This window comes from Mchenga conophoros, linkage group LG6 (assembly GCF_057382185.1).
Source record: "Mchenga conophoros isolate Kocher_MC1m ecotype Shallow Benthic linkage group LG6, M_conophoros_male_GT1.1, whole genome shotgun sequence".
Taxonomy (NCBI): Eukaryota; Metazoa; Chordata; class Actinopteri; order Cichliformes; family Cichlidae; genus Mchenga; species Mchenga conophoros.
The window spans coordinates 13,008,203-13,018,528 of record NC_140531.1 but is presented as its reverse complement, the minus strand read 5'-3'; the positions used below and the strand labels follow the sequence as shown (position 1 = coordinate 13,018,528).

The 10,326-nt window shown below is 41.0% G+C and overlaps 1 protein-coding gene across 2 annotated transcripts in view; it reads right to left on the bottom strand.

The window, feature by feature from the left end:
• Positions 1-10,326, bottom strand: part of LOC146572241 (protein ELFN1-like) — a 133,828-nt gene continuing 123,502 nt past the window's right edge. For both annotated transcript variants that reach the window (XM_085276273.1, XM_085276274.1), the window contains one exon: positions 1-9,422. In XM_085276273.1, coding sequence (XP_085132399.1) covers positions 7,334-9,422 — 2,089 coding nt within the window. In that variant the 3' untranslated portion in view covers positions 1-7,333. The remainder of the gene's footprint in view (positions 9,423-10,326) is intronic.

The following is a 10,326-nucleotide window of genomic DNA, read 5'->3' as shown; positions in this document are numbered from 1 at the left end:
TAGGTTTGTCAAAACTGATTTATTTTATTTTACATATGTTATGCAGTTTATTTAATAGTAATATATTTAAGTACAAGACAAAAACTTTTTACAAGCATCAGTTAGTCAGAGATTAACCAGTTTTCATTACTGTGATGTCTCCATGATTTTTTACAAAATGGCCTCAGGCTCTAGATCAAAACTAAATATAAATACCTCTGTATGATTTGTCAGCCAGTCTTAACTACATATCAGATGGCAGGACACTGTTCAAGTACCTAAGTAGTGGCTCCATAGTGTTTACGCATTCACCTAACAAATGAAAGATCCCTGATTTAATCCAAGGAGGAGACACAAATCCTTTGAGGGTTGCATCAGGAAGAGTATAAAAATCTGCCAAATCACATCTCAGAGCAACCTGCTGTGAATAAGGAAGCAGCTGAAAGCAGCTTTTTAAACTTTCCTTTGGGATTAATAAGTATCTATGTAATTATTTTGTATCAATACGTGTCAGTTGGTGTAACCCTCAATCACCTGTAATGTGCTCAGTTGCTTGCTTCTAGCTATAAAGATCGTTTAGCTTTGTTTATCGGTTTGAGATGCTGTATTTGTCTCTCAGATTTCTGCCTACACAGTGAGGGTGGCTGCAGGTTTATTGGTTGTTTTGTATTATAAAATGGTCCCAGTTTAACTTTTCAAAATAATAAAGTAACTAATTTCTTCACAGACCCTCTGTGATGCTGGCATGATCGTGGCTCTTTGTGCTGAGGTTTGCCCATTTCCATACTTAACCATGAGATGCATTATCATTACCCCCAGAGGTAGGATCCTGGTGATTTTGGTGAGTTAGATTTCAAATTCAAATCAATGTCTTATCCATGAGCTTCACCTGCTCTTTATGCTAAGTTTTAATTAGTACATGTTTGGATGCTAACAAAAGAAACGCAGGTGGTGACCATAATGAATATTCTATTTGCTAACCATTATTTAAGCAACAGACAGCATAAAATATGTATCTGGAAGCCACCAGATGGTGATAGCTGTGATTTCTATTACTGTGATTGTTAGGGTGCGCCAGTTCTCCTTTAACATTACTGTGGGGTTCTGCAGGGTTCATTCCTGGGTCCATTATTATTTTCTTTCTGCATTTTTTCCCTCACATACAGACAATTAAACAAACTTCCTGCACACTATGTATTCCAGCTTGCCACTAAACACACTTCTGCTCACAGTCTTTGTTTACAAGCTCAGAATTTGCTAGTTGTTCATCATATAAGGTTGAAGAAAAGGGGGGAACAGAGCCTTTAGGTCTGTGGCACCAAGATTTTGGAACATCTCCCACAACATCTAGCTGACTCTGTGGACTTTAAAAAACATTTAAAAAGTTTGTTTAACCTGAGTTTATATAAAGACTTTTACCATATATAATATATATAAAGACTTTTTAAAATATTCTCTGATTTAATTTTATTTGTTTTGCAGTCAATTTCACTTAATTTTTTTAAAATCATATTATACTGTGATTCTTCGCAGTTTATATTTATTTTAAACTTCACTTAATTATCATAGAACTCTATTGGAATTGTTTTCTGTCTTGACTTCTATAAACTCTTTCGAGTTCGAGTCACCAGTTTTGATCATATTGAATAAAACATTTTTGTAAATACAACTTTTTTGTAAATATTGGTTATGTTAAAAGAAAATGGTGGATTATCTGTGGTTTGCTTATTGGCTAATGGCTTGACCAAGCAGTTTCACAGTCAGACCCACCCCTCCTTATAAGTGTTGCCAACTTAGCGACTTTGTTGCTATATTTAGCGAGTTTTCAGACCCCTTAGCGACTTTTTTTCTAAAAAAAAAGTCGCTAAAAAAAGACGTGAAAGCGCGTATTGCTTTTACTCTCAACAAGCAGCGGGTGCTGTAACGCAGTCAGTTCTTCTTTTACTCTTTTGCTGTTTTGTGGATCACAAGGTTTAAAACTACTTATAAACACACACACAAAGTAACTCCACCAGAGTGCCTATTTCGGGTCACTTTTGCCGGTCCAAGCCCGGGTAAAGGAGCAGGGTTGGAATTGTGACATTAAAAAAAAACAATAATTGCTAAAAGAAATTGAATTTGTAGTTCTAAATAAACTCTAAATGCATTTAGGACGTTTTTACTCACTTTATGTCTCTTCTACGATGTTATTTCTCTCTCCAACAACATAGGTTACAATTAGATTAGCATGACCAATTATGCAAATTAGGCGATGACATCATTTAGCGACTTCTAGCGACTTTTAGGACAACCAATAGCGATTTTCCTTACTGAGGAGTTGGCAACACTGCTCCTTATCCCGTTGGATTTTTCAAAACCAAGATGTCAACAACAGCTAATTCTCGTCTCTGAGCCTTATTACTCATGTATGTTTTAGGCTATTTTTAATGCAAATACGTAACAATAAAATGACTTGCTAGCACCTGTACTCAAGAGGAATGTCCTCCAGTCTTAGTGAGTGAAGTCCTGGTATTTTCTTAGTCTGATACTAGCTAGTATCTATAGGCTAGCTGTGAGTGCGTCTTGCTAACCAAGCTTGTTAGCATTAGCTGAAAACTTGGGACTCTACCCATTTTTGTAAATATGGTCACTTCTGGATTCCAAAAGACAGAAATGACCAGCCGCAAAGCAGAAATCAAAGACAGGACTTCAGAAACACTGGGACGTCATCACAGGGGCCTCATCCATCTTTTAAATGCAGTCTCTGAATACATACCTTAGTTCTTAGCATTTCTGTGTGCGCCCTACTTCTTCAAAGGTCAGGCTGTTATTACTGTAGCAGCTGATGTGATGCAAGTTTATGAATTTCCCCCAAACACCCGTTTTTCTGTTAAATAATTTATTTTGGATTTTAATCTCCTGCCTGTGTGGTTTGAGTCTGTGCTGATGTTCTCCGGTCACAGTGTTTTCCAATAAGGCTGGAGGTTACCATGCAGTGGCACTCTGATGATAAAAGTTGTTAAATCCATTACTTGCAATTTGAATAAGACCAAACTGCTGTATGCTGTTCTATTCTTCCTGTGTGAATCCTGCAGAGATTTGATTTCACTAAAGTTTTTAACGATCCAGGTTACAAATTTGAATTTATTTGCCTGATTAATTGTTTAATTCAAGTCAGTGATGGACCAGTTTATGTTTTTAGTTTATCACATTACTATGTTATTCAGGCCTCGCAGGCGCCCAGCACACACAACTCATGGTTTTCAGTATTTCTGTATTTCATTCGGTTGAAACTAAAGAACCAGAGATCCCGTCTCATTATTTCAAAACAGAACATAACACAGACAAAAACAGGTGTAACACACGCACACATGGGTTACAGTAGCACCACAAATAATGTCATTTCCCTCCACTATATAAGGAGGCAGAAATCTGAGAGATAAAATATCCTAAAGCTGAAGAACATTTATTTATTTGTGTTAAAGGATCCAAAGGTTTCACCATCGGCTTTTTTGAGTATAACTATTTTAAAACTTCCCACAAGATCTTTTGTGTATTTTGCAGAGTAACTGGTATCGTTTTGTGGAAAAAGATGTCTCCTGAAATGTTCAGCACTGAGAACCACAAACGGTTTCTTTTTGGCCTCCGCCTTGAGATAAAAGCAAAAATGTCCACAACCTTGTCACAAACATATGAGACCAGAATTATCTATGGCTATACAAGTAAAAGTTTATCCCAGCAAATGTAATCAATCAAACATCTTTTAAATGCGAAATGAAAGTCCTGTGATACTTCTGGCACTTGTGGCATTTGTATGGTTTCTCCAGGGAAAGGAGACAGTGAAAGGAAGGCTATTTTTATTGTGCTCATTTTAATTTTTTTTGACAATAAAATAAAGAAAGCCTCTGAGAGATCCTATGGTAGAGTTTTCTCTCTCTCTCTCTCTCTCTCTCTCGCTCACTCTCTCTCTCTCACTTCCTCTCTTGCTCCTGAGTCATTCACTAGAAGAATATAACACAAGCTTCCACTGAGGATTTCCTTGCAGCATGCTCCATTGTCATTTCTCTCTGTTAGTAGGACCTCGGTTTATTTCCACTTTCTAGGCATTGTTGTTTCAAAAACACAGTTTCACTTCATCACGGTTCAAAGAATAGCAGCGCTGATTGGGGTCACCGCCATCTGGTCGCCTTGACCATCAGCTCGTTTGTGTCTTACTCGAGGTGAGCTCTGCTACTCTCTGACACATGATAAGTTCAGGCCATTACTGTTTATAAAACATAATGGAAAAAAAAGAAAAACAAACCAAAAACAGTAATAGAATACATCGCTACATTGATATTACTGTTACTAAAAGAATGCTCAAGTGAGGCTTCAGAATCAAGCAATTATAAAATTGCAGTCGGGTGAAGTATATGTTAAGAAATCAGGATTATTTTTGTTTTCAATTCTCAAAGCAACGCTAAAGTTAAAAAGATGAAAAAAAAAGAATGTTTTAAGGCTATTGTTTGGTTAAAGCCACAATCTGGAACGTGTAACGCAGCAACAGCCACGGCTCATCAGTTTCCTTTTAGATCAGAGTTGGATTGTTTGCTGCAGCAGCAGAGGAAGCATGTCATAGCCGCTGCAGTGTCAGGGAAGAAGAAAAACATTTTAAAAAATTTGCCTTTTTTTTCTTTTCCAGCCACACAAATGAATGTGCTTTTTGCGGTGCTACAGACAGCTGTGATGATTTTACTCACACGCGATTATGGCTTTAACCGGCTTAATGACTTGAGCATTCTGAACTCATTATAGCAGAGAAAAAATTTTTTTTTTTTGTTTTTTTTTACAGTGTTTCCACTCAACAATAAACTTGTCATTGTTTGCCATATCTGTTGTGTTCTCTGTAGATTTTCAGTGTCATCATTTCAAGGTTGGAGTCAACTCTGTTTCAAATCATGTCGCAAAACTGGTTAACGTTAAATTCAAGGTGCATTGATATGAAACTCTGTTGACTCCACCCCTGGTTTACAGTCTCATTAAATGACTTGTTGTAGCACAGTTCTGTGTAAAGTATATTATCACATTTTTTTCTCCTATTTTTCACCTCCAGTGTTTAAATCCTGCAGATATTTCAGATATACACAAAGTCTCTGTTCACCACATAAGTGATACTAATCACATTTTACCATAACACTTCATATATTTAAAAAAAGAAACAACCAACTGCCAGTACTTAAATAGAACCTCTTTAGCAACTGCTTTGGGCTTCCAGGACAAACTGGTCAACTGTGTGCACCAATTTGGTCACATTTGATTCTAGGAAGCCGATCGCTTCTTATTGATCTCCCAATTCTTGGTCTCACAACTGGCCATCTCAAAGAGAGTTTCCTCTCAGACAATGGGCACAAAGACTGAATGCAGCTCGTTCATCAGAATCCAGCTGCTGAACAGTATTAACTTCTCGAAGAATACATTCATCTGTGTGTTGGTTGCGAGTGCATGAGTACACTTGAAGTTGCATGTATGCATGTGCTAGAGTCGTTAACTGTGAGGATGATGGTGGGTCAACAGTTGGGTCCTGGCTTTGAGAGGGCGGGTTGGGGAGGGTAAGGTGTCAATTTACTACCACAGTACTTTGGTCTTAAAAATGATTGGAGGCGGGGAAGCAGTGAGCCAATGGTGGTGGATCATTTTGTGCAAATCGTAGTTCTGTTTGGCACACTGACAAGTATTGATGCGAAGGTAAGAGGTCTGTAAATAGTAGTACTTAAAATCGTCTCAAATGTGTTGCGATTTGTCAAGTTAGCACAATGGCACCACAGTGGAACCAGAAGAATTCAAAAAAAGGTCAAACGTTAAAACCCTGGGAGATGGGACGAGGGAGGGGAAGGTGAGGGAGGCGGGGCGATGGGCTTGAGGGTTGGGATTGGGGGGGGTGAATTGTCGATGAAAAACACAGTGGCGCTACAGTGTATCGGGAAGGAAGCTGAGAGTTTTAGGTCTTTTTTCCTTTTTTTCTAAGAGTCGTTTTTTGATTTTGAACAGTGCAGATATGCTTTCCCTATAGGAATTGAAGACATTCATTTGAAGATTAGAATTGTTTTTCTTTTTTTTTGAAGTTCGATTTCAAAATCAAAAACGTACCATTTGTAAGTGATCCGGCAGGTGACTAACTCGGGATTCTGGTTTCTGAAAAGTCTGAAAGATTTCAAAACCCATGTTGTACAAACAAAACAGTCACCTCTGTTTGCAAATATAGAACTTCTCTCTCTCATCTGTACAACGTTCTCCTCTTTAGGAGGATTAGGGTGGGGTGTGGGCGGGATGGGGTTCACCAAGAGAAAAGGGGGGCTTGTTTCTGGCTTGGCGAGGAGCACATTCCTCTTGGTAGAAAAAGGAGAACTCAAAAGTCTTGTCCATCGACTGTTTGTGTCTCTGTTGGCGTACACTCCTCAGCTGAGAGTTTCAAAACAGTCAAAAAAACACAGTCACACGATAGAGCCATGCCATATTCAAATAATAGAATATTAATGATGAGGATCATAGGAATAATAGAAGACCAGTAATGATAATAAGAATAATGAATAGTAATAACAACATCTCATATTAGCAGTTTTCCCCCCCCCCCTTTTTTAAATCCTGTATATAAAAACAGTGGTGAGGAGAAGTTGATACACAGTAGGGCTCTACTATCCCCTTGGTTGATTTGGCACATTATATTCACTCTCTGATGAGAGCTACCTACTCATTCTCAGCACAGTTAAATATTACTGTAGCCCGGCGACCCATCCAGAATTTGTTGCTTTTGATGTTTTCAATCTCCGAAATCACAGAAGTTTAAAAAAATAAATAAAATAAAATTTAAAAATTCTACTCATGTGGCAGCATCGCAGGACGCGATGCAAAAACAACCTCTCTGGAAAAGCAAAGTCTTTATTATACACCGCTGCGACGAGATTGAAAGCATCCCTGGACTATTCAGGATGGCCTGCCCAGCAACATTTAAGGTTTCTATTCTTAATGATGATTCTGCTTTTCTTCATTCAAAACTTAGTACAAATAGCTACATAACTCTGAGCTATAACTTCCATTACATTACAAAAAGTAACTCAGTCTCTATATGTTATAATTTTTGTCGTTCAGTATAATATATTAGTTTGGTCCTTCTCCGTGCTCTCAGAAGAAAAGGCTTAGTTTGTGTAAAGTATGTCCGTGTGTGTGTGTCTGTGTGTACACGTATTTGCAATCTGATTCTGTAGCTCCTGTAAGATGTGTGCATTTGTGTGTATTTACAGCTCTTTGTTGAATAAGTCACTGTGTATCAGTATGTCATGGATGCACTTTTGTTAATTTTCCATCTTCGCATGGTTTGGGGGGATCTCCACACGTGGGATCAGGCCTTCTGCTGGGCGGACACACCCTTCCAGTAGTCCAGTATGTCATGGAGATCTTCATCCTTGGCAAACTGAACTTTTCGCCTCAGCGCATGTCCGGCTGCCACGTAGCCTTCATCCTCCATAGATGCCTGCCTGTGCCTCTTGCGATGCAGTTTGAACCGCTCCCACAGCCCCAGGGTCGGGGTGCAGAGGAGCCCTTCCTCCTCCTCGTCTTCCTCGGGGCTGGAGCAGTAGCTCAGGTTGTGGTACTGTGGCGAGAGCGGGTAGTGTGGCGAAAGCTGGGAGTAGGCTAACTCCCTCTGCTTGGCCTGCCTGCTGAGAGTGAGGGGGTCTAACATCGAGGGCTTGCGGCCCCCTGGGTGGTGGTGGAGTTCCTGCAGGATCTGGGGGTGGTGCTGCAGCTCCTGGAGATGCTGCTGGGAGCCGGGGTAGGAGTGACGGTGCTCGTTGTACTGGCGGATTCTCTGGGCTTCAGCTCGTAAGATGGCTGCAGCCGGGGTGACTGTGCGGATGGGCTCACCTCCCCCGCCCCCCCTTTCCCCTCGATCTCCTGGTGAGGCTCGCTCAATGTAGCGGGACTCTGATGAGTGGTACCCTCCCTCTGAGCGGAAGGAGCGAGGGCTCCGGGCGGAGCCGGGAGAGGAGGACGTGCTGGGCCTTTTAGATGTTGGAGGAGCCTCCATGCTGTGGTGTCGCTGTAATGAATGATGATAACTTCTCCCCCTCTCTTCTCTTCCTCCTCTCCCTCCTTTGTACACCGGGGAGAGGAACTCACCTCCTCGTTCCCTTTCTCCTTGCTCAGACAGAAGCACCAGCTGTGGCTCTGCTGTTGAAACAGCTCCTCCACCTGCAGAAGAGGGGGATTTGATCCCCTGTTGAAAGGAGGTAGATTCAGATTTGAGAGCATCTATACAATTGTTGATGATCTGGTTAACTTTATCTACTTCCTTGGCAATGGTAGAGATCTCTGCTACTGAGCCTTGGGGATTTGCTTGCGGTGACATCTCCCTTTCTCTCTCTCGTTCTCTCTCCCTTTCAATGTCCGACCCTCTCACCTCCATATAGTTGAGTTTAGGGGGCTTGTGGGCTGGTGTCTCTATCACCTCCTGAAGCTTGTATGGATCTATCTCACCACCCTGAGGTAGGTAGGGCATTCTGGACAGACTGTCCCCAGCACCAAGCTTCTGGGAAACGGTTCCTCCACTCCCTCCCTCTATATCCCCTTCTCCACCATACTTTAGCTCTATCAGTGTTCTCTGGATCCTGCTCATCTTCCTTTCCTTTTCCTCCATGATCCTCTTTCTTCTCAGGCAGTGGACAACAAAGCCAAGGAACACAAGCATTCCAAACAGGCATCCCAAAATTGTCATAATGTAATGGGTTGCTGATGACTCAGTGGGTAATCTGCCTGTTCCGACTCGACGGCCTGTTGAGATGGTCAGACAGGTGTGGTTGAAGCGAAGGGAGTTTCGTATAGAAGCCACACAGTAGGTGTAGTCAGTGTTTGGTTTTAAGTTCTTTAGCTCAATATCTTCTCTTTTATCTTTCAAATTCTGAATATCCGTGAAGAAGCTATTGTTATAAAGCATCAGGATGTACATTTTCTTGTACGGATCGGGAATCTGAACTGTTATCACAGCGCTCGAATCTAGCACTTGCTTTACAGTCATAAAGGGTTTGGCATCGGGGAAAATGGGACTCAAGCTGATCACCTCACCCCCATCAGGAGGGGTCCCGGAAGCGCAATCATCCAGTCCGCAGGGAGAGGCGAAATCTGGCGGAGGAGTTGTGGAATCAATACCATAGAAGGATGTTGCGCTACTGCTGTCATCTGTGCACACGTGACTGAGCGCATACAAAGCACTGCGTTGGTTAAGCATGCGGGGATTTTGGTTGAGAAGGTTGTACCCCGAGAATCCATGAGGGGAGTCACACACCATCCTCTCACTGGTCCTGTTGGGGAAGGCTGCAAGCCAGCGAAGGAAACCCAGCAACTCACAAGAGCAATTGAAGGGGTTAGTGTAAAGTTCACAGGTGGTCAGTTTAGAGAGTCCAGAGAACAAACTGCCATCCAACACCTGAATCCTGGAAAAAGATCAATAAGAAAGTATAAATTTATTGGCAAGTTACCCCTTTAGATGTGTTCTTTCACATTTAATGCACCTATTCCCTCCATTTAATAGATTTCAGCTTATGGTCAAAAACATCTTATGCAATACAATTTTCAACAAGTCCAAAAGAGCAGTTAAGCTTATTTCATTTAGCTGTTGCTATACATTTAGGTCAACAGATCAATACCAATTACCAAAACCAATAGTAAGAACAAGACAGTTATTTCCACTGAGAAAAAAAGTGAGTAGCGTAGGGATCTGCTGAGGATACCGTCACAGGAGAAAATTAGTATCACTGAATGGTCAGTAGTGCGTTTTTCCATCATCAGTGCAAATAGTTGAATTTAGAAAACAAGCATAGCTAAAATGCCTGGCATTTTAATTTTTGTTTGTTCTCCAGTGTACATGTGCTGCAATTATTACAATTACAATTTCACCATCTATATATATCAACAATCATCAGGAATAACATTATGAGCACTAACAAGCGACATTTAAAATGAATAACACTGATTATCTCTTCTTCATGGCACCTGTTAGTGGGTGGGGTATATTAGGGAGCAAGCGAATATTTTATCCTCACATTTACTGTGCAGGAAAAATGGGCAAACATAAAGATTTGAGTGAGTTTGACAAGGGCTAAATTGTGAAAACAGCAGATTTTGTGGGGTGTTCCCACTCTGCAGTGGTCAGTATCTTATCAAAAAGTTGTCCAAGGAAGGAAGAGCGGTGAACCTGCAACAAGGTCATGGGGAGCCAAGGCTCACTGTTGCATGTGGGGAGCAAAGGCTGGTCTGTGTGGTCTGATCCATCAGATACTGAAACCAAAGTTTCTGAAAAAAGTTAACACTAGTTCTGATAGAAAGCTGTCAGAATAC